The sequence below is a fragment of the Syzygium oleosum genome, unplaced genomic scaffold (assembly GCF_021117445.2).
Source record: "Syzygium oleosum isolate NSW1041296 unplaced genomic scaffold, Sole_v2.1 Sole_v2.18, whole genome shotgun sequence".
In the NCBI taxonomy this organism is placed as follows: Eukaryota; Viridiplantae; Streptophyta; class Magnoliopsida; order Myrtales; family Myrtaceae; genus Syzygium; species Syzygium oleosum.
This window is the reverse complement of record NW_026607502.1, coordinates 7,351,719-7,376,721: the sequence shown is the minus strand read 5'-3', so window position 1 is coordinate 7,376,721 and position 25,003 is coordinate 7,351,719. Positions and strand designations below refer to the sequence as shown.

Below are 25,003 nucleotides of genomic sequence, written 5' to 3'. Positions count from 1 at the left end.
GGCATTTTCGAAAACAGAAAATCCTTCCCATCAAACTTGTTGATTTTCACATTTCGTTCTTCCGTCACCATCAATCTACTTCAAGTCAGCCTAACCTATCTTTTATACCAATTATTGTGAAACCAAGCGATCGAAAAGTTTAATAGATAGAACAAGAAAATTAATTGGACACCATATTTAAGTTGTTTGGTCGGTGTGACCGACTCCATTAGAGAGCAACACAGTGTTCCAAGATAGATCAAGGGGATAAAGTCAAGATTACAATCACAATTGAGTTACAACGTTCTAAGTGTTTTGTAGCTTCAGTTATGCCAATAACTTAGAGTGTTTTGCCCATTCAATTTTTCACAAAACAATCTTTATCAATCTTGCAAAAAAAAAACAAAGAGACAAATTCTTAGGAGAAGACATTGTCACGATTCCAAAACACTTGCAGTTTCTTTGAGATAGAATTCATGAGCGCGTCACACAATTAATTGTTATGGCCAAAAGCTCCCTAATGGGCAAAAATCAACATAATCCAGCAATTAAGTTCTAAAACTTACCAAATTATGCAATGAATGCTCTCTCTATTAACTCTTCCAATTTAGCTACTTAAACATTCTGACGTGACATTTTATTATTACGGCCAAAAGCTCCCCCCGTGTGGCGTTCACCAAGCACTACACATCAAAAAAAGAACTTATTTAATAAGAAAGAAAATGCTAACGTGACCTTTTTTTTATTATATTTACTAATGTGTTGCTATAGTATTTACAGTTACTTGTTCGGTATGAACCAGTATATTGCTTCGGTTTCACTGTCCTGTCATGGTCAGCTAGAGAATAATACAGTGGGGCACACGACGACGATTGCACAGATATTTCCGAAATTCCCCCATTTCTGGGCACCTTCCAAGCCCTGTCCTAATGTGACTCCAGAACGAAGGACGACTCTTCAAAGTCCTTTAATATGAAAATGAGACTGATGGCCTTTCTCAAAGGAGACATTTCAACGGGGAACAAAAGAAAATATCTCCTAGTCTCATCATTCTATTATCTTGTGTTTATCTGATGAGTTTCTTTATCAAATTCAGCTGTGAGATTGAAAAATAACAGTCGCCATTGCCATCAAAGCAAACCCGATCGAGACATCCCTTCTCACTTGGAGAATTTTCTACTCCAGGAAGGATCTGAAGCTTTGACAATTCTGCTCAAAGAAGTATCGTCAAATATGCTAGGGTCCACGACGACAGACGAAAATGGCTTATAAGTAACTTTGCCCTCCGCTCATTCCTCGAACAGGTCCACGATTTCCTGACAAAAGAAGCAAGAGAAAGGATGTTTCAGATTCTTCTGCTTCTAGGGTCACTTTTGCTTCACAAGCAAGCATCACTAGCAGCTCCCCTGGTGAAAGGCAATTGCACCCAAACATGTGGTGGCATTGCCATTCCCTTCCCCTTCGGAATTGGAACCGGGTGTTTCCTTGATGAGTGGTACAAGATTGTCTGCCAGGACGGCACCATCCCCATACTGAACAAGGCCAACTTGAAGGTGCTCAAAATTTCGCTACCCGATGAACAAGGTGGAACGAACGGCATGATCAGCGTCAGTCTTCCTATAATCTTCTCGTCGAATGTGAGCTGTGGGGGCAATAGAAGCTTTGCGCCTGTGAGCTTGAAAGGAAGCCAGTTCATCTTCTCTGTGTCGAGGAACGTCTTCGCCGCCGTTGGTTGCAACATATGTGCTCTATTGGATGACACAAAGTCTGCTATCATAGGGTGCCAGTCCAAATGCCAAAAACAACACAACATCGTTAGTAAAATGAATTGTTCGGGCAGCGACGGATGCTGCCACACCACAATTACCTCGGATCTTCAGGCTTTCAGCGTCACTTTCCGGCCGGACATCAAAACAGCAAAGAATAAATGCGATTATGCCTTCTTGGGAGATAGGTCGCAGTTCACACCTTCAACTACAGACTTCATTGAGTTGGAGGCGAGGGGGCATTTCCCAGCGGTGCTAGAATGGGGGATAGCTAATTCCTCCCAAGCTGCGCTAGAAATTTACAAATATGGCTTCATCTCCGACGATTCCTATAACTGCAGCACAGTCAGCTTCAATTTAGGATATCGCAAGGTGATGCCGTTTTTGCAGTGTTTTTGCCGCTGGGGCTTCACCGGTAACCCCTATATTAAACATGGATGCGAAGGTAAAACCAGTTACATTTTATCACATCAATTATTGGAAACGCAACATCAAAAAACTGTACTAAAAAGAGAAGTAGCTCTTTGGAGGCTGAATTAGCTTTACGTGCAATTGTAAACGCCCAATAAAGAGACGAAGCTCTACTAATTTTGATTGTCATCCTTTGTTCAGATGTCGATGAATGCCAAGATCCGACCAATCGGTGCCATGGAAGAAAGTGTGTGAATCGACGAGGTTCCTATGATTGTGTTGAAGGAAGCAAGACAATCAAGTTTCTTCTCATAGGTAAGCAAATTTCTTCATTCTGTCATGAGTTATGAACAACGACTAGCCATCTTTTTGTGCACCCAGGTTCGCGAATATCACATCCTGTCATTTACATAAATGCAAGATTGAGTCTATAATTGATAAAAGCCGCAATTTAGAAAATGTTATATAGCATGATGCGTTTTCAGTGGATTGGATGTTCGTTGTTCCTACGTATCTCTTCGGAATTCAAGTTTGATGTTTGATTTGGGCACATATTTTTTCCTACAATTGTAGCCTATATAGTTTATAGTCTTTAAATTGATTGTCTCAATAACAATTACAGTACGTCAAACCTAACACCAGGCTTTTTTCCTTTTCGCCCTTAATACATAATCTCGATCGACCAATACCTCTGTTTTGTTTTTTTGGCTGCTGCTCCACTGATTTGATGGCTGTTCTATTACATGCTAAATTTTAATTAGGAGAATTTTTCACCAATTTCACTGGCTTTTCCTGTGAAGTAGGTACCAACTATCGGACCAAATCACATAAATCTCTGTTTCTCATGATTTCTCTATAATTGTCGCAGAAAACACGCAATTGAACAACAAAATAAACAGAAAGAGAAATAAATTGAAGACTAGATTTACGTGATTCAGTGAGTGTGCCCTATATCCATGGGCAGACCAACATAGAATTTCACTGTAGATCAAGCAATACAAACGAAATTACAACCATACTCGAGATACTCAAACACTCTCGGTGTATTCTAACCCCCAATTATATCCAATAACTCGCACAATGTTTGGCTCTCAAAATTGCTCATGAAATAATCTCTCAATCTCAGGAAAAAATTACACAAAATCTTAACATAAGTTTTTCATAACTTCAAACATTCAGGATGTAAGTCACGAGTATAAGCTCCTCTTAGATACTCTTCATGAAGAAGACACTTTTTATATATAGACAAGAGCTGAATCCAAAATAGGAAACCTACTCAAATTAGGTAACCACTTAAATAGGAAACCAATTCCAACTAGCAAAACTATTCAAATTAGGAAAATTTCATTTTCAAGCTCAAATTCGAGATATACCATCAACAATTTCCATCTTTGCACGACATTTGAGCAAGTCTCAATCGTTTAGCTAAATCTAAATTCCATTGCTACTCTACCATAGCCTCTCGTGGACTCAATCGCCACTAACATCTTTCAATTCCAAGCCACACTTGAACTTCGCCATAACTATGGACCTCATCAAAACACCAACTTTATTTGCACATTTTATTGCTCCATAAGGATTTTCAGACACATCCTTCTCTATTACACATAAAGCAAATATAGCGTTGCACCATATCGTCAAAAGATCGAATCCATCTTGGCACGACATTTAAGCCAAGTCACAATCATTTAGCTAAATCCAAATTTCATTGCTACTCTCTCATAGCCCCTCGTGGACTCAATCGCCACTGACATCTTTCCATTCCAAGCCACACTTGAACTTCGCCATAACTATGGACCTCATTAGAACACCAAGTCCATTTACACCTTTAATCACTCCATAAGAATTTTCAGACACAACCTTCTGTATTATAGATAAAGCAAATCCAGCGTCGCACCATATCTGTCGAAATATCGAATCCATCTTGGCATGACATTTGAGCCAAGTCACAATCGTTTACCTAAATCCAAATTTCATTGCTACTCTCCCACATCTCCTCATGTACTCAACTGCCACTGACATCTTTCAATTCGAAGCCACACTTAAACTTCTCTATAACTGTGGACTTCATCAGAACACCAACTCCATTTACACCTTTAATCAATCCATAAGGATTTTCAGACGCAACCTTCTCTATTACAGATAAAGCAAATCCGGCTTTGCACCATATCTGTTGAAAGATCGAACACACACCTTGCTAAAGAGCAACGTTAGATCTACAAGCTCCACTTAGAACAAGGACACTACAAGTGCCAAAACTTGTGTACGGCGCTCACTTTAGTGCCAAAAGTTTCCACCGGATCACTTAAGTGCCAAACTTTTTAAAAAATGATCACTTAAGTGCCAACTCCTGTCAGAAAACAAATAGGAATGAAGATCATGTGCCTGAGAACAAATAAAGGATTGGAATGTTGTTTAGATGAGCTTGGCTAGTTTTGTACTGAAAAAGGCATAGTGGAATACCAATACACCACGACTAATGGTGTCAGAAAACTGATGAAAAAAATTACATTGGAGAGAGCTCTTGAACTTTACTCTCTAATGTTGGGTTAAGTGAAGTTTTGTGGACCGACGCAACGAATATTGCTTGTTGGTTAATGAAAAAATCACCATCACCATTAATTAATGGGAAAATTCCTAAAGAAACGTGGTAGGTAAGCCGGTTGATTATACAGAGCGTAAAGAATTCAGTTGCGCTGCTTATATTGATGTGAGTGATGGCGATATAGCCAGAGGCAAGGAGGTGCATATTCCTAGGCTATGCACTTACGGTAAAGGAATACAAGTTGTGATACACTGAGAAAGATTCACTTAGGCTTATATTCAGTACAAATGTTGCCTTTGATAAATATGTTCTATTTTAGAATAGGAGTAAGAGATCGATTGTAGAAAAAGATATGGATGGTGTCCAGAAATAGACTAAGTTTTAGGGAGAGCTTAGATATATTCAAAATGTAGTAGATGTGACAATGTCTATAGAATCGCTAGATTCCATAGCAGCCAACTGTTGTTTCAAGGTCACAATTGACTAAGTTTCGAGGTAGTCAGTCGAATTGGATGAGATTGAGTAACAGTTTTATGCAAATATTGCAATTGATAATTTGGGTGCGGTACATATAGTTTTGGGTATGGAGATGCTAAGAGTGAAGATTGCTAAAATGGTTATGAGTGACTCAGAGGACTTATTCGGGAAAGCACCGAGACACTTTAATATGCAGTTGAAAAACTCTATAAGTGCCCTACTTGTTGCACATCATAAATTGTCAATACTGTTAGTGTGTACTTGGATGGAGATAGAGCATCTATCCCATGCTTCACATGCTAGTATTCTTGGTTGTCTAAGTAATGTCGTAGGTAGAACTTTGATTGATCTTTCATGTGTCGTATGAAGAATATATACAGTTAATCCTAGTATACATTGTGATGCTGTAAAGTGGTTCTCATGTGTTTGTGGACAACATATATTGGGGTGTGTTTTGGAAAATGCAATTACACTCAATAGACATTTGTGATGGTTAAGAGCCCATGGGATGTTGGGAGAGTTGGCATATATGATGAGCACTATTACTTAGTTGCAAATGTTGAGCCAATGTAGAGATTGTTGAGAATATGTCTTGAATTTGAGCTCATAAAGGAAACTCGATCCAAGTAAGTTTCCAGGCTTGAGTAGTATTCCCAGCTTGAGTGGTTTCATAATTTGAGTAGGTTCCCTATTTGAATGTATGTGTGTGTATGGAATTCTATTCGGTAATTATGCACTAGAACAAACAACAGGGTGTTAGGGTTCTCTCTATGAGTTTTCCGAGTGAGTTATCGTGAGATATTGTGATATAATACTTACGAGTTATAGGACTGAGAAGCACTTGAGCTATTATAAACTTTGTATTACATAGATTTATAGTGGATTTCTTAGCGGTGGACTCTCCCAGTGTAGTAGGTACCTACACTCGGACCGAATTACATAAATATCTAATGTCCTTATTCTACTTGTTGATTATTTTGGTAATTTCTTCTTCAAGTGTTAGACTTGAATTGCATAATTCGTTAGCTTCCGTGTTATTTCACAACAAATCCTCATGCTTGCTTTTGGTAATGCTCATGCCACTTTAATAAACCAGGTATGGGAGCAGGCCTAGGGGCACTATTCTTGCTTCTCTTGTTATGGCTGTTGTACAATTTCATGAAGAAAAGGAAACAAATCAAGCTCAAAGAGAGGCACTTCAAAGAGAATGGGGGTCTCTTGTTGCAGCAACAACTGTGTTCATTCGAGACCAATGTTGACAAGAACAAATTGTTCAATTTTAAGGATTTGGAGAGGGCCACCGACAATTTCAACAAGAACAGAATACTTGGTCAAGGTGCGCAAGGAACCGTCTACAAGGGCATGCTTGCGGATGGAGGAATCGTTGCCATTAAGAAGTCAAAGGCGATCGATAAGGGAAAAGTTGAACAGTTCATTAACGAGATTGCCATTCTCTCGCAGATCAACCATAGGAACGTGGTTAAGCTACTTGGGTGTTGCTTGGAAACAGAGTCGCCGCTTTTGGTGTACGAATTCATACCGAATGGGACTCTCTTCCAGTATTTACGTGACTCTCTCGTATCGTGGGACACACGCCTTCGAATTGCTACCGAAGTGGCGGGAGCCTTGTCCTATCTACATTCATCGGCATCAATCCCGATCTATCATCGGGACATCAAGTCTATTAATATTCTCCTGGACGACAAGTACCGCGCAATAGTGGCCGACTTTGGCACTTCCAAATCGCTTTCGCTCTATCAAACTCACGTTACTACAGCAGTCCAAGGGACATTCGGGTACTTAGATCCCGAGTATTTTCAATCATGTCAGTTCACAGATAAGAGCGATGTGTACAGCTTCGGTGTGGTCCTTGTCGAACTCCTGACTGGGCGAAAGCCGGTCTCACTTCTTGGAGACGAGGATCAGAGGAACCTTGCAAGCTATTTCCTCCTATCGATGGACGACAACTGCCTGTTCGACATAGTGGACGATCAAGTTCTGAAGGAAGGCAAGAAAGAAGGGATCGTCACCTTTGCAAACCTCGCAAGAGGGTGCCTGAACTTACATGGGAAGATGCGACCTACAATGAAAGAAGTGGCAAGTGAGCTGGAGCGCATTAGAAAGCTGGAGAATCCTGCCATGAAACATGACCATACTCCAAAGAGGAGGGAGACGAGCATGCGTTGGGATTCTGCAGGGTCCGCAGACATAATCACGATGTCGGACGTGCAGCCACTCATGTATAGCGACTCGATGTAAAGTAGTTCTATCTAGATTTTCTTAGATGGGCGATGACTTTAAGAAAAATAGCAGGATTTTGTTGTGTAAATGTCAAAAGACGGAAATTATAATTCCGTACGTCGCACTCTTTCTTGATGGGAAAAAAAGCAGAAACTTAATTGTCAAATATCTTAGAAGAAATTCAGCATAGATTGTGAAATTTATAGCTTTTATTGAGACAATTTAATAATACATGGCAACAGCAACCACAGAGTTACTCATGCATGTTGCAGCAGAAGCATCAATGGGCAATAAGATAGGAATGATCGCATAACGACAGAAGCCATCCGTATGACAACTAGACGAAACTTCGCCGTGTTTCACTGGACATAACTGGGGTGTGCGTCGGAAAATCGAACCACTTCAGAATCAACATCCAACATCGAATTATAAATTGAGCACAATATCTTTGAGTTAGATAATGGAATTTTTCATGGTTTGGATTTCCCGGACACCGCTTGTCCACAACATAAGTTCCCCTTCGATATGCTCTTTGAGTTGTGTATTTCTTGTACTTATCAAATTATTTGAGTAAGAACTCTTCTATTCAGCTGATTGTATTTTCACGTGTGCATTAAATCTGTTCGCTGAAAGACATCAAAAACTGTAAATTTTATAAAGAATTTTCTACTTCATTATATTTTTCCTTGCTTGATCTAAATGTTTAGATTCCATGTTTAGTTAATAATCACCTCTAGAACTACAAGTGAGAAAGAGGGATCATGACCAATATCAGTTTTATATATACCTCTCTTGCAGCCAGGACCCCCTTAAGCCCACATCCACTCGCCTTCGATTCCCCGGGCATGGCATCGCTTGTTGCGCGTAGTACAACGCCCAAATGGCATGCCACTCCACTCCTAATCTTCGTTTATATGTACTTAGCCTTCGTCGCAATACCTTTCGATGTGGATTTTTCAGAATAGGCCCTCTGCTAGATGTTTCTCCATTTCCAATTCATAAACTCTCAACTATTCGATGGCGAAAGTGTTTGTATGAACTGGGAAGTCCAGAACAATGATAGTAAGAACAAGAGGTTGATTAGCCAAGTCAACAATGTTTATTTCCTATGGACGTCATCACAGGAGTCACGCATCCATTATAGAATATTGAGTTGGAGTTACAGTTACTCAGCACCGTCAAAGACATTAGAGATGAGTTTATCAACATAACCCCACCAGCATGTCAATAATTCATAATTCTCTCCACACAAGGTTGCAGTGCAGTACAATCTTGTCAAATGTTTGATCATGACATAGCAGTTAATTCACTGAGGTATTATCTGCTTTGGCCCGTTCCATTCTGAACCTAATGATTTTATCCTTTGGCGTACTGGTTGGAACCTTCTTAGGAGGTCACCAATCTTGGTAGTGTACCCACCTAAGCACGCCTTACTTTGGAGTTCCAAAGCTAAGCATTATCGTTACATTAAAAGACACCTCATGAGTTAATTTCAGTTTTCATATATATCTCAGAGTTGCTCTCCTCATGTTCGGTTCATTCATGCCCCATATACCATCTTAAAAACTTACCAGGAGCCACTCCTTGTCTAGGCCATCTGGCCCTGGCGATCACTCCCCACCCTTGTCAAACCGGGTCATTATAATAAGGGGTGAGCATGAACCATTGACGTAGTGAACCTTAGTGGTGGCCCACCAACAAGAAGCTTGTGGGCTAAGGAAAGTGATCTTTAACACAATAAATAGCTAAGGAACGACCGTCTCTCTATTCTATCACCGTTGTAGAGGAAGTCAATGGCCTGTTCAAATATAAGTTCTCAGTTGATAACGGTCTTGAAGAGCACATGGGCCACTATCAACGAGTCATCCATTGGTTGGCACCATGCCGGTCTTCTTAAGTTTGTTTGCCCAAAAGACATGTAGCCCTACTGGTAAAGGGATTGGGTGGGGACGCTAGCATCACAGGTGTAGCGTTCAAATCCCGCACTCTGTAAAGTGTTGGAAAAACATCTCCAAATGAATTTTGATGATACACAAACTATCCTTAGAATAATATATACGTTGTCTAAGTGCAGATATATTCAAAGGACCGAGTGATACTCATAATATTATTAAAGAAAAGATCACAAGACTGTCCTTGAAGGATTACATAAGCAACACCAATGATCACAAAAGATCAGCTAAATGACGATGTCTCATTTAGGCTGTAAAGATCAAGTAAATGGTAATGTTTAAGTAACGGTTCATTTAATATGACCATTATGTCACTATTATAGCCGTTAGGATTGGACAGGCACAGCAGAAGATCCAACAGAAAGGAGAGTTGTCAATCTGACAGGTAGTCAGAATCGTAGCTACAGTACAACAGCATAAGCTATTTCAGGAAAGTCTGCAGAAGTTCAAGAATAAGCTGTATGGGCAGTCAGTTAAGAGGACAGCAACTCCAACGACTCTAAACAGCTACTTTGCCTCTCTAGGACATCAGCAACGACTAGTTTGAAGATGCCTATAAAAGAAAAGGTCTTTGAAGACAACAAGTTAGAGAGTGAGAAAAGGTGTGCTTATAATACTCCTGAAATCTCTTACTTGCTATGTACTGAGAAAAAAAGCTCTTGTTTGTCGATAGCGCTTGATGCACTGTAATTGTGTTGAAATTTCAAGTGTACCAAGTGATAGCAGCATCCACCTCCTGGTAGTGTGATCTACAAACTAATAGGAGTGGTGCTTGCTGAGTGTAACCTAATCAGCAAATTACTAGTGTAATCCAGCCCAACTTGTGACTGTTAGTGGTAAGAGTGGACATAGGCTTGGCATCAAAGCCGAATCACTATATATCCTTGTGTGCAGCTACTTATTCTCCTGTTTATCATTTCTAGCATACAAGTGGTACATTACCTCCCATACAGCTGGTGTATTGTGATATCTCCTTATTACACGCTGTTTTCCGCAAAAGTTTTAAAATCTTCTAAAGCAACTTATTCACCCCCTCTTTAGGTTGCATAGTTAGTCCCAATAAAGTAATAAAGCAAAAGTCAGAGAGAGAAAAAGGAGAATTAGAAATATGACAGAAAAAAAAATTGATTTACACTAATTGGAAACTCAATTAACCTATTTTCCACAGGTTTTGGGCATTATTCTTGTGTAAATCCAAGTCTACATGGAACCATTTTGTTATAGTAACTAACCATGTGGGCCCCACCTATAAGTCGCACTTGATCAATGGCTGTGATTGCATATTGAGTCAAAGGCATGCGATCCGGCAAAGAGTTTCTCGAGGCTTTTGTTTATGTGTGTGTTGGATATCGCATGTCTGATTCACATATTACCAAGTACCAAGTATAAACAGCTTCATATTTGAGTCACCATCCAACTTTTGATTTCCCTTGGTAAAGGAATTTCTCGATGTGTGGAGGGATGTATTCCAAAAAAAAAACTTGGCATCTCTCTTTCCTGTTCTTAGCCCTCTCCGTTCCGCTAATCTTGCCCACGCCTGGTGATATATAAAGCTCTGATCTTCGAACTCCAATGTGTTATTTAATGGAAATTATCATGTCAAAACAAGCTAGGGTCATCGTCGTCTTCTCCTCTATCATGATTTTCCTCTCAAATCATGGAGTCTCCTGTGCTTGTCTCCGCCTAAACTCATCCGCCCTCTAGTCAAAGAAGCATCTTAATCAAAGGCCTAATCCCCTAGCTAACGCCCCCAAAAGTATTCAATCCCACGAGTTTCTATTTTCTCTTTCCCCTTGTTGGACTTCAAAGTCTTGCAACCAAAATGGAGGGAACAAACAAAAGCCCCAACTTAATCTCCTCTCTTTCCCCTAAAGAAGGACAAATATTTGAGACTAAACTGAGAGATCAGGTGATTAAAGCACAAGAGGGTCCACTATTGGGTGAATTAGCTCTGTTTGTCATGGGAATCGGTCTTCAGAGCGAAAGAAAGCGAAAAGAAAGAAGGGAGGAAACTTGTTCGTTTACTGCTAGGAGAACTTTGATTAAGTTATTTATGGATTATGAACTTATTCTCGGTGTTTGGGACCAAAAAGCTGTCTAATCATACCTATTCCAAATATATTCAGGTCTTGTAATTAGCTAGGCATTACCATACAGTTTATGTGCCAATTTGGAAATAACTTGGCAAATCGCACTCATCTACATCGAGCATGACGATGATTTTACTTCATCTTGAAATCCATGAATACTTGCTGTCAATTTGATGATTGCAGAATAACATCAGTCCCACCCACGAATACTATGGCGAACAAGCATCTTTGTTGCACCAGCCTTCACCATTCAATTAGCTTGTGAATTGCAGGTGCCGAAAAGATGTATCACGGGCTCCAGTCGCTCCGGTCAATTTGGTCATATGTTTGAGAAATTTTGATGGAACCACTGCCAACTTTCTAACAGCTTAAGCTATTAGATGAAGACATGATTTAATATTTAATTATTTTAACGCTCCATCTCATGCTTAGTCTAGTCTTTTTTTTTCTTAGTACTAAGCATGGACATATTTAATTGAAGAGACAAATGGACCCTCGAAAGATTTGAACTCAGGACCTCCTCCAACTTTGATACCATGAAAGATTTTGGTACGACCACTGCCAACTATTTTAAAAGCTTAAGCTATTAGATGAAGGCGTAATTTAATAATTATTTTAACATCATTTATGTTCATCAGGTTGAAAGGTCTTTCAACGCGGAAAATATTATTTTCTGCTAATATAGTTTGTGTATGCGGTTATGATGTCACGCCCCGAACCCCATCGAGCACGCGACACACTTCTCCGGTCGAATCATGCGACGTCCCAGGGTATCGCCGACCCAAATCAACTTATCAGAGATTTAAAACATCAACGAAAGCCATCAATACCCGGACAATAGTAACTGGGGGTAAAAAGGGAGAATCAACATATCCATTGCTCAACCAAACTTATACAATATTCACATACACAACCCATAATATACATGAGCACACCAAACTTCTACACTATAAACCACCGACGTAAAAAAGGATCGATAGCCTGGGTACCCTATCACCAAAAATGGTACACTTCAAAAAGCCTATTCCCAACCCCTACACTAGCCCCTACGCCCTCTGCTTGGCGTCCACTCAGAATCTGACTCCTCATCACCCGAATCTGAATCCCCCTGAACTGTCGGCTCCTCTAAGGACTCCGGCTCGGCCTCGATCTCAATCGGGAGGTCTATATCACCCGACTTTGCTGGAACCTCGACTCGCTCCTCCTCAACCGGTTCCTCGTCCGACTCGTCCTCTGGCACAAATTCGGGGTCGTACATTGGCTTGTACTCTGGCTCGTCCTCGAGTGCGTCCTCCGGCTCTTCTTCAGGCTCGTCTTCTGGGGCCTTTTCAGGTTCTGCCTCAGGTTCTTCCTCTAGAATCGCCTCTAGATCCATGTCCATCGGATCGTACCCCGCCTGGGATTCCAAACTTAGGGAATGAGGTAAAGATCCGTTAGTTAAGCATCTTTTGGTTAAATTTATCAATCTTTTTAAGAAAACTAACGGGGTATATGAGCTCCCCTTTCTAATTTAGAGCAATGTTTGAAAGATGATGTGGTAATTTCTTTTCCGGGAAACTACTTCAAAACAGAATGAAATACGCATCTGTACTAAGAGTTTGATCTTGTCGCAAGGTAAAGAATTAGTGTTACTGAAGATTAAAAGCTCTTCTGAACACAGTGATGGAGCTTGCCGAAGTATTGCAGGTTGGAATGAAATCTTCAGATGTAATTTGAAGTTAAAGCCATTCGAACCATTTCAGTTGCTACTTTTTTGCCAACCCAAAAGCTAGCTAATGAATTGTTACAAAGACAGCAGATTGATCATCTCACAGCATGCAATCTTTGTAAAATAACATGCATGGAATTGTGATTATAAGTTCATCATATCTCTGCAGAAGTCGAATAAATCGACTAGACAGAAATGACAACACTGATAATCAATTGCAGAAATCACAATGCTCATTACATTATTTCAGGCAAAAGGATACTAGAAGTGCCATAAGTTGTGTACAGAGGATACTTTGGTACCATAACTTTTTTTCGGATAACTTTAGTGCCAAAATCGGAGGAAAATATATCACTTTAGTGACTCCGGCCAAAATTCTGGCCAAAAAGCTGATGTGGCATTTATATTTTAAAAAAATGGTCTGACTTGTACACGTGGAAAATATGTAACTTTTTTTTCGAATTTTTTAATCTTTTTAATCTTTTTTTTCCTAACTTTTTCCCGATCGCCGGTCCGGTGACCGGCCAAAGGGGAGGGCCGGCGAGACCAACCTCGCCGGCCTCTGGCAAAGCTCGCCCCACTGGCCCCTGGCTGGGCGAGGTTGCCTCGCCCAGCAAAGGCGAGGTCGACCTCGCCGTCGCCTGGGTCGCGACGGCGAGGTCTCCCCTCACTCGGCAAAGGCGAGGCCGACCTCACCGTCGCCTTGACCCAGGTGACGGCGAGGTCGGCCTCGCCTTTGCCGGGAGAGGCGAGACCTCGCCGTCGTGACCCAGCTGATGGCTAGGTCGGCCTCACCAGATCTGGCGAAGCTCGCCGGTGGCCGGCGGGGTCGAGGCGACGGCGAGGTTGGCCTCGCCTTTGTTGGGCGAGGCGAGCCCTCGCCGTCGTGACCCAGGCTACGGCGAGGTCGGCCTCGCCAAATCTGGCGAAGCTCGTTCCACCGGCCACCGACGAGCTTCGCCAGATCTGGAGGCGACGGCGAGGTCGGCCTCGCCTTTGCCGAGAGAGGCAAGACCTCGCCGTCGCGACCCAGGCGACGGCAAGGTCGGCCTCGCCTTTGCTAGGCGAGGCGACCTCGCCCAGCCAGGGGCCGATGAGGCTTGCCCTCGTCGGTGGCCAACGGGGCGAGCTTCGCCAAAGGCCGGCGAGGTAGGACAGGCGACGGGGAAAAAGTTAGGAAAAAAAAAAGATTAAAAAGATTAAAAAATTCGAAAAAAAAGCCACATAATTTCCACGTGTACAAGTCAGACCATTTTTTTTAAATATAAATGCCACATCAGCTTTTTGGCCGGAGTCACTAAAGTGATCTATTTTCCTCCGAATTTGGCACCAAAGTTATCCGAAAAAATGTTATGACACCAAAGTGTCCTCCATACACAACTTATGGCACTTCTAGTGTCCTTTTGCCCATTATTTCACATTCTTTGGAAGTAAAAGATGCATCCTAGATTTATTACATCCATAAGACCATCCTTGGAATGATCCACGACCATTAACAGGAAACTACCAGTAATCATATAGCAACTCTTCATCTGCGAACATGTGGCTTCAGCAATCATCATTTTTCCCATAAGTCCATGATGAAATCTTCACTGGAACCGCTGTGGTAGACGAGCTCCTGTTGCATGCACACAAGGGCAGGGTCAGTAGCTCCCGAATGCATGTATGTGCCACCGAAATTCTCTACAATTTCAACATCTCTCAGCGCAAGAAATTGTTCCCACAAGCTTTCTTCTTCTTCAATAACGTTGCATGGTGAATTCCAGCTATTCTCCGAGGTTTCGTCATCATGGTGAACTCCATTAGAGGAGCAGAAGCTATTTGCACTCATTGTTGGAATTTCATTTTGAAATCTAATGTCGAGTTCTAATTTTGGAGTATTAATGGTGGGAAGAGATGCATATGGATGGGATGAACTGTCATTATGATTGGGCTTGACTTTAATATCACACGTGGTCTCTTTTGCAGCTTGTTCCCATTGCTGACGCGTTTCTTCAAGCGGGTGTTCCGATAATTCTTTATTGGGTTAATACCACGAAAAACCTCAAATTGATACATCTGCAATAAATTTACCCCAAACTATTTTTTTTACCACAAAAAACCCTAACTGGTACACCTGTGACAATTTTATCCCGAACTATTTTTTTGACCATCAAAAACCTCACACTAATATACTTATGACAATTTTACCCCCAAACTAATTTTTTGGCCACCAAAAACTCCAAATTGGTACACCTGTGACAAATTTACCCTCCGTTAGTTTCCGTTAAATTTTACTGTCAAATTGCTAAGTTTAATGACACGTGGTAATTGACATGTGCACCGGTTTTGGGTTTTACCCATCTGTTTGTCACAAGTTTATCAATTTGTGATTTTTGTGATATTAATATAATTTAATAGACATTAACAGAGGATAAATTTGTCACAAATGTACCAGTTTGGGGTTTTTAGTGTTCAAAAAATTAGTTCGGGGGTAAAATTGTCACAGGTGTACCAGTGTGGAGTTTTTAGTGGTCAAAGAAATAGTTCGGGATAAAATTGTCACAAGTGTACCAGTTTGGGGTTTTTGGTGGTCAAAAAAATAGTTCGGGGTAAATTTGTCATAGGTGTACCAGTTTGGGGTTTTTTGTGGTAAAAAAAATAGTTCGGGGTAAAATTATCACAGATGTACCAGTTTAGGGTTTTTCGTGGTATTAATCCTTCTTTATTTCATTATCAGTCCGTCCAGGAAGTTTAGCTGCTATTGCTGCCCATCTGCAACAGGGGATTTAAATCAGGAATCATAAATTTGTCTACGGATACTAACTTATGTCTGTGTAGTACAAGTACTATACTTATACATATGGACATGTCCTATTTGAACATATGCTCTCTCTCTCTCTCTCTCTCTCTCTCTCTCTCTCTCTCTCTCTCTCTCTCTCTCTCTCTCTCAGATGCCATGCTCAAATTTTGCTTAATCATTCGGACAAAATTCTTCTCCTCACGGTACTAGCCTCCATATATATTCTCGTCAATTAATTTGAAGAAGCTATATACACCGTAAGTAGCTCAACATGGTCAGTCAATTCACATCAAGTTATGCAATCATTGTTTCCAGGGCCATCAAACTTTGACTTTCTAGGAGTTATTTTTGATTTTGTATCTATGTAAATTTTGAATACGTAGATGTTACACCTTTCTCCGCTGTTTGAAGAGCATTAGCACTCTCTCTGTGCGTATAAATGCATATGCGCCTGTGTGACTTTGTGCTATGCACTTCTAATAATAGTAGCTTGCCTAGAAAATTTGTCCTTATAGTCAATGCTATTCATTTGAGCCAAGGAATCATATGAGAAGAAGGGTTTTCTTCGAAAAAAAGAAAAAGAAAAAGCAAAAGCAACAATCCAAAACTACAATTAATCAAGAAATACCTTCAGTCTATCATTGTGGAATCGAAAGTCGTTTGTGACAAAAGTAATGAAGTGTTTTATGCAACGGTGATTTAAAGATTGTACTTTCTCTGCTTTGTGATGCTAAATAAATTTGCAGAGGTGATTTTTTTTCTAATCTTTTATCAGGTTTTTACAAAGGTATGATTGTGCAAACTTACTTATTTCCGAGAAGTCGGTGCAGCTCGATAATCAGATCCTCCTCTTCTTTGGTGATGTTTCCATGCCTGATGTTAGGCCTCAGATAGTTCATCCACCGAAGCCTACAACTTTTCCCTGTTCTTGCCAAACCTGAGTCATTCACACGCATTGAAGACGAGGGATGATATTATACCCAACAGAACGAGAGACACAGATCAGTACATGGATATTTCATACCAGCAGGTTTGGTCATGTGAGTCCAGTTCCAAATGCCATATCTCCTGATATAAGCAATGAGCTTCTGATCTTCTTCTGCACTACAAGTGCCCTTCTTCACTGTTTTATTGCTGTTCTTGTCGAGTCTAGGTGGGTGTCTCACCATTTTCGAGCTAGCTTTTGACTTTGTGACGGAAGAGAGAGTAGTAATGTGGCTGTGCTATTAACTCTCTGGCTTAGATGATGTTCTCAGGAACTCCAAGACTTGCTTTCCATTTATATTTGGGATTGGTCCCACATGCACATGTTTTGAAAAGTCCACCAAATTCAAAATGTCTTCGCACTGATTTTTGTTCAAAGCAAATTAAATTTCCAAAAAACTTGTAACATGATGTCATTTTCACTGGTTGGAAGCAGTGTTGACTGGTGGATGTTTTGGCATCATCAATTTGGAATCCCTTCGCCTAAGAGCCAAATGGATAGAGATTCCCCTGCTGGGAAAATTTAAATAAGAAATATGCTTGATATACGCAATACTTTCTGACAGTGTATGCTCTTGACATAAATAGTCACCTTCTTGTTATAATGCTAGTTAATCCAATTTGCTCGTGACTTATATATCGATGTATTCACGTCAACAAATTGGGCTTCACATGTGTTTGGCTCAAACGAAGAGTTGAAGAAATTTCTTCCAAGATAGTTTGAACATTAGATACAAATAAGTTTTTGATATTTGTTAAGAATATGTAATAAAAGTGAGAGAAAAGGGGACCACGCTATAGTAAGGAACAATCGAAGATTGATTTATGCTTGTCGCTTCCTACGATCATTGGACTTGCTATAAACTAAAGTCATAAGGATGAATTCTTAGGTTTAAATAATGTCTTTATTCCGTATATTATTTGTATCTATGACTTAGGCTTCCAGATATATACGCATATATATCGTTTATATCCTATATTTATTTTTCTTTATGAGGAACTCAAGCTACGCTTGCTAGGACGCCCATAAGTCCGACCTCTTTATTATACGGTAAAGCAATTTAAAGGAAACCGTCAACTTCAAACATTCACGTTTTATGAAAATTCATGCTTGGAATAAGATGAATAGATGTGTATTTACTATATAATGCAAAATGATGATAATTTTAAAAAGTCAACAAGGTGCTGGCTTAGATGGCAAATGAGTTTGCTCCTTTCCTTATGATCTTGATTTCAAGCCTTGTGGAAGCACTCCAGGAGTAAAATTCTGAATCTACCTTGTTGACTTGGGGAGTACGCCTTCAAGATTGCCAGGAAGGTGGACAAGTCGAGTGTGAAAAACTGACATGAACACCATCTGATCTGGTATACAAGAAATTAAAAGATGCCATATGACTACCATGTTATCTCAAAATCTCTCAAGGATTTTAAGTTTATATTATGATTCCTATCCTATAATCATTTCATTGGGTTTCCTAAAATAATTAAAATTACACTTTCTCTTTCGTTATTAAAAGCTTTTCCATTTTTGTGCACATATGTCTGTGCGACTTTTGGTTATCCTCAATATAGTAAGTTCTGGACTAATTCATTGAAAACTTAGCTCTAACTTAACACTGACTCTCTCAAAATATCGATTTTTTGATGTGAGACATTTCAGATTTTGCAAAAGAAGTTTTTATATATTCACTCTCGTCATGTAATTATTTGAGGAAAATTCTAGGTATCATGTTGTATTTCTCTAATAGTTTAGATTTCGAATAATTGATTTTTTTGATGGTCAAAGAATAATTGATATTATTCCATAACTTTTATATGGTATATCGATATAAGAGAGTATACTTTTCTCCCTATGTACACATATTAGATAGTTACAATACTCACTTAACATGGTAATTTCCAAGTGAATATGCCTTACAAAATTTTAAAATTCAAATAACTAATTGTTATCATGGATGTAAAAATTCACTTGATTATACCATGTAATACAAAACATCGGTGCCGTTGACACATAAAATACTCTCTCTTTAGCAGGAAGGACAGTGACAAAGTATTTGGCTATCAAACCACACATCTGCTGATCAATTTTAGATCAATGATTTGGATTTCTTTGCAAAAAGACAATAAGAATAGCTTATTAGTTTTTATATTTAATGCGAATAAAGATCTTAAAATGGAGACAAAGGAAAAAAATGTAGCGTATTTGGGAAAAATGTATATCTTTTCTGATTTATCAATTTATGAAGAGGGAGAAAGGAATGTCCACAAGTCTCTAAATCCATGCCATCCGTAGCATTTGGGAAAATTTCAAATCAGTATTCAAAGTGGGGTTATTTTCTCAAAAAGGGGTCCAAAGTGGACATAGTACCAAATAAGGGCCTGAAACGCCCAATTAGTCTCAAATAGGGGCCCAAAGTGCCCAATTAGTCTCAAGTAAGGGCCTGGGTTTGCTGGACGGTCAAATGCTCACTGGCCGGCAAGTACGTTACTATTTCGGCGATCGGAGCAAGTGCAATTTCATCTTTTACTTTTCAAATTTTTTTTATTTCTTTTTTCCTTGTTTTGTTTTTTTCTTTTACTTTTCCTTTTCTTCTTTTTTTTCCTCTTTTCCCTCCGCCGGCCATAGCCGGGGCTAGCAGAGGTTGTCGGCCTCAGGCAGAGGCTACCCTCCCCGGCGTCGGGCGAGGGCAACCCAAGGTCGGTGTGACATCCTGAAAATTTGTCCATTTGGGATTTATGAAATACTGGGTTTTATGAACGTACTCGTAGTTAGTTCTCGTCCGGAACTGATCATTCCTGAGATACTAACCATTAGGGAAAGGCTAAGTAGGAATTAAATTCGTACGATTAAGAGAAAATTCGATCGTGAATTGATTTTCGACTATAAAATCGTCGAGGTGACATTTTGAGCCACTGTTGGCCGATCCAAGGATAGCCAGGGGTCAGTTCGCCACTGTCATAGTAGTGGATTGCGGGTGATTCCGTGGGACCACGAAATGAATTGACGGATGATCCTGAACCTATACCAAACGATCGTGCCCCTCGGATCTAGCGATCGATCCTCGCGATTTAAATGACAACCGAAATCGTTACGAACCGAATGAACTTGCACGTGACCTGAATTATTGTCAGTCACGGGTCGAATATGCGAATTTCCCCAACAAGCCGCCCGTTAGGTTGAGAAACGCTCGAGTTGCGTTTAATAAAATTTGATTATTTAATTGAACTCAATTTGGACATCGGAAAAATTTGGAAGTCACAACGGGACGTTAGGACGACGTTGCAAATGGAACGTGCAATTTTGGATTGTCCTGATTCCTTCAGAAAAATTCGATTTCGATGAGAAATGAGGAAAGTGACCGTTTTACCCCTAAGACTTTTTAAAGGGTTAGTTTTATGAGACAAGGGCGTTTTGGTCATTTTGCCCCCAAAGTTGGAAAAGACACAATACCCTTGGATATTTTAAAGCAAGATTCGATCCGGGCCGTTGATTTCAAGATTAGATCGAATCTCGACCGTTAGATTAAAAAGGTTAGAGAGGGGCATTTTGGTCATTTTCACTTGGGTCAAAGCTTGGTCACCAAGATTGACCAACTCTTATCTCTCTCTCTCTCTCTCCTCTCACCCCATTCGGTTCCCCCTCCCCCACCGAGAGTCTCCCCTCCGATCACACTCTCTCTCTCTCCCGCCGGACCGCCGTCGCCGCTGCACCGCCCGCTGCTGTGCCGCGCCACACCACCGCCTCGCCACCCCCACACCGCCATTTCTCTCTCTCCCTCTTGGTTTCTCTCCCCTTGGCCGTGAACCACCACCGTCGCCGTCCACGCCGCCAAGCCACGCCGCTGCCGTCGCCGTCGCCGTCCCCGCCGTTCGCCGCCACTTTCCTTTCTAGCCGCGTTAGTCTAGAACTCGGTAAGTCATATCCTAAACCTAACCTAGGACGTCGGGTATCGACGGATAATTTTTGGGGTGAAATCGGGTTTACTTAGATGCGGAATTGTACGATTTTAGGAGCGGAATTATGTGGCGGGCCTTAGGAATGAATTTGGGAATTTTGGTGGAAAATTGAAGATCGGAAGTGGGCTGTGGATGGCTCATTAGTGGGCTGTGATGCTCGGTTTGGTACGCAAATTGGATATTTAGAACTGGCGATTAATTGTGTAGAAATGTCGTGAAGAGCCGGAATTGATTTGGTGTAGTTTGAGTATAGAAAAATGCTGAATTGCATGTTGGTTGTGTGTTTGTATTGTGAGTAAATTGTGGTGATGAAATTGGGTGCGTGGTTGTGTAACTGATTGATTGAACTATGCCTATTGTGTGCACGCGTGGGCCGGACTCAAATAATTATCAACTTGGCTATATGGAATGCTTAGCGAGCATGAAAAATGCATGTGAATTGATGCGTGCATGGGCCACGTGTGATGGGCCAATTGCGTGTGGCAAATGATTGTTGAGTATGTACATGAGTAAGAGAGTGAATGTGGTGTGGCATGTGCGATTGTGAAAATTGTGCCGTCCTGAGGCGTGTACTTCAACGCGGGACGATGCCCGGTATTACCGGAAGACTGCCAAACTTGAGGTGTGTACTTCAATGCGGGTTGTGCAGTAGGTGGTAGATGTTGAGCCTGAGGCTTGTACTACAACGCGGGCAAGAGACATGGCCTGAGGTGTGTACTGTAACGCGGGCCTTGGAGTGTTGTGATATTGGTCGCAGTGAACCTGAGGCGTGTACTATAACGCGGGTCACTGGCGAGTGGTATGGAAAGGAATGTGATGAGTCAAGTGGAAATGCGTGAAACGTGATTTTAAACATGTATGTGATTGCTTATGATGTGATTGGGACTAACGTGCAGGTAGCCTCATGATAGGCCTGGTAAGAATGATTGATGTGCCTGCTATTTGATGATTGGATGTGAGTGATTGTGTTTTATAATTGTCTGGAGGTACGTGATAGCCTAGGTGGGGTTTAGGGGTGTACTTACTGAGATATAATCTCACGGTTGTTTCAACCAAACATTTCAGAACCCCGGCAGGAACAATGAATCCCCCGCCGCCGCCGCCCAAGCGTTTTGGAGTATCAATGCACACCGAACATGAAGTTTTACAGTTTCCTATGGGTGATCATATGACCTGGATTAAACACACCACCGTAGTTTTTGTAGATATAGGATTACCCTTGTGGGAGCCCCATACCTACACTGCTTGGTTCTTCAGGGACGGGGTAGATGAGTTCGGGCCTGTCCGAGAATTTGACGTCCCTTTTGATGGAGTTGGGGACTGGGACCCGTCTGCTATACCCCCTCCCGACGGCGAGTTGACTAGTGCGGAAACTAGTCTGGTGCAATCAGGATTGCATCCAGCGCCTGCGGCACCGAGATCTTCGGGGGCTGAGCACGAACCGGAGCTGGAAGAGTCTTTAGCGGGAGACGATCCAATGGACGTGGATCTTGAGCCAATTCCCGAGGAAAAACCAGAGGAAGTAGAACCCGAGGCGAAACCCGAGAATGAGCCTGCTGAGTCTGCAGAGCCTGAGGAAGAACCGGATTATATACTCCCGTATGAGCAGTGAATGGACCCTAATTTCGTACCTGAGGATGATTTCTTTGAGAAGCCGGTCGAGGGAGATTAGGACGAAGTTTCAGCTGAATCGGGTGATATAAATCACCCAATCGAGATTGAGGTCGAGCCGGAGTCCTTGGAGGAGCAGACTGTCCAGGGGCACTCAGATTCGGATGATGAGGAGTCTGATTCAGAGTGGACGCCGAGTAGGGGCGTAGGGGCTAGTATAAGGGTTTGGAAATAGGTTTTTGGAAGTGTACCATTTTTTAGGATAGGACATCCAGGTCATCGGTCCTTTTTGATATCGGTGGTTGCAGTACGGTGTGCATATGTATATTGGTGGTTCGTAATATGGTGTGTTTGTATATGTGGTGGTTTTGTAAATTGTGAATATTATATAAGTTGGAATAAGAAATGAATATGTGTATTCTCCATGTTCTCCCTAGTTTTAAATGGTCAGGGTATTTGTGGTTTCCGCTGTTGCATTAAACCTCTGATAATTATAAGTGGGGTCGGCGATACCCTGGGATGTCGCATTAATCGACCAAGAAGGGTGTCGTGTGCTCGATGGGGTTTGGGACGTGACATCCCCGTTTGAATTGGTATCAAAGCAAGGTTAGCTCAATCTAAACTGGTCGAAGTTGGAGTGATAAGGAGCAGAGACCCTGGGGTAGTACATTAGGGAAACTTTAGTGAGCTATAGGGCGGAATGAGCTACACGTGCCTCCAGATTGTTTATTGTGACTGATTGAGTGAATTGATTATGGTGATTATTGAAATGCAAGTGCGTCTGGATCTGAGGTAAGTGTTCAGACCCTATTGATTATGGCATTGTGCTTGTAGGAATGGATTGCCTGCTGAGTGAATTCTTGCGTTAATTCATTGGCTAGGACTAGACTGATCTAGTTGGCCGAGGTTACTAATTCCTGAGTGGAATTATAGCAGGTAGGAGAGTGATAGGAAGCTGATGCAATGAGCAGCGAAGGAAGAGGTGTAGGAAGAGTCCCAAGAAGGGGCGCAGGAAGAGGAACAAGAGGTGAAGGTCGTGCTCGAGCCAGAGCTGTAGGGGATCTCGGAATGGGTGTTAGAGCGATAGAAAACCCTGGAATCGATGTTGGAGCTGCAGTGGACCCTAGAGTCGATGTTAGACCTGCAGAGGATCCTAGAATGGAAGCGGTCATGAGGACCCTAGAGCAGATTGGTAATATAATAGGACAGCACACTCAGGAACGAGCTGCTACGATTGCCCAAGCTGTCGAGGCTGCTGTGGCCGCTGCTGCTAATAATAATGGAAATCAAGGGCAGGGGCAAGTGATTGTGAATAGGCCAATGCACCAACTGGTCGAGCAGTTTATGAAGCTAAAACCGCCTAAGTTCTCTGGAAAAGGTGACCATGAGGCTACACCCCGATGGGTAGAGGAACTTGAGAAAGCCTTTGAGGTGTTAGAGTGCACCGATAATGAGAAAGTAACCCTAGCGGTATACCAGTTGCAAGATAACGCGAATGATTGGTGGAAGGCCACCAGGGATCGGGTGTTTCCAGAAGGTACAGCCCGGACTTGGGTTGCTTTTATCGAAAGTTTTTATGAAAAGTATTTCTCGGCCAGTGCTAGGGAAAGAAAGCTAGCAGAGTTTATGAGACTCTGCCAAGGCCAGATGACGGTAGATCAATATGAGGCGGAATTTGCGAGATTGTCTAAGTTTGCCCTGAGAATGGTAGAGCATCCCGATGACAAGGCATGAAGATTTCGGGATGGCTTAAAGGCAGATATTCGTAGCTAGTTGTTACTGGTAAATCTGAGGACTTATGAGGAAATATTTGATAGGGATCAAGTCCTTGAGCGTCATCAGGTAGATTGGGCAGCCGCATCTGGGTCGCGGTTTGTTCAGGGTAGGGACAATCGTAATCTCGGGAAGAGGCCGATGTCGGGTAATAGACGTTTTGTCCTTCCTATTAGAAGGAATATCGAGAAGCTGGCCCGTAATCAAAATGGTCCATGTAGAGTATGTGGGGAAAGGCACGAAAATGGACCTTGTCCAACCTGGGACGGAGCATGTTTTGGGTGTGGTGGATTTGGTCACCACATAAGAACTTGCCCCAATCTCAGGCAGACTAGATCACCGCGTTGCCGCCACCTCAAAACGGGAATCAGATTGGAGCGGCTCAGACAGCAAACCCGAATAGGCCTCAGGCACAAGGACGCGTGTATACTATGGCCAGAAGAGAGGCTGAGAATGTGTCAGGGGTTGTCACAGGTACGATTTTTCTGTGCAACCATGCTGCGTATGCTTTATTTGACCCTGGGGCGTTGTCGCGACCTACCCCTCGAGGGCCGAACTCGATGAGGCGGGTTTAGAGGTAAGTGTTCATGAAACGGTCCATACGGTACATCATAAAAGATGGTTCATCCGTATAGTCCATTATTCATGAACGTGAATCTTCCCTAATTCATACCTCGCGTGACAGCGGATCAATTTTATCTTTGTTAGGAGTCGCCACTAGCCTAGG

The 25,003-nt window shown here is 41.7% G+C and overlaps 1 protein-coding gene and 1 pseudogene across 1 annotated transcript; one reads left to right on the top strand and one right to left on the bottom strand.

The window, feature by feature from the left end:
- Positions 1-1,048: 1,048 nt before the first annotated feature.
- Positions 1,049-7,587, top strand: LOC115687096 (wall-associated receptor kinase-like 1). The gene is made up of 3 exons (XM_030612578.2): positions 1,049-2,190; positions 2,358-2,471; positions 6,275-7,587. The coding sequence occupies exons 1-3, from the start codon at positions 1,320-1,322 to the stop codon at positions 7,435-7,437; spliced, it is 2,148 nt and encodes a 715-aa protein (XP_030468438.2). The 5' UTR covers positions 1,049-1,319; the 3' UTR covers positions 7,438-7,587.
- Positions 7,588-14,583: 6,996 nt separating this feature from the next.
- LOC115687117 (transcription factor WER-like) lies at positions 14,584-17,180 on the bottom strand (annotated as a pseudogene).
- Between the last annotated feature and the right edge of the window lie 7,823 nt (positions 17,181-25,003).

Coding starts and splice junctions, on each gene's coding strand:
- LOC115687096 (XM_030612578.2), top strand. CDS start 1,320: ATGTTTCAGATTCTTCTGCTTCTAGGGTCACTTTTGCTTCACAAGCAA. Junction 2,191..2,357: donor TATTAAACATGGATGCGAAG/GTAAAACCAGTT, acceptor TCCTTTGTTCAG/ATGTCGATGAATGCCAAGAT. Junction 2,472..6,274: donor AATCAAGTTTCTTCTCATAG/GTAAGCAAATTT, acceptor TTAATAAACCAG/GTATGGGAGCAGGCCTAGGG.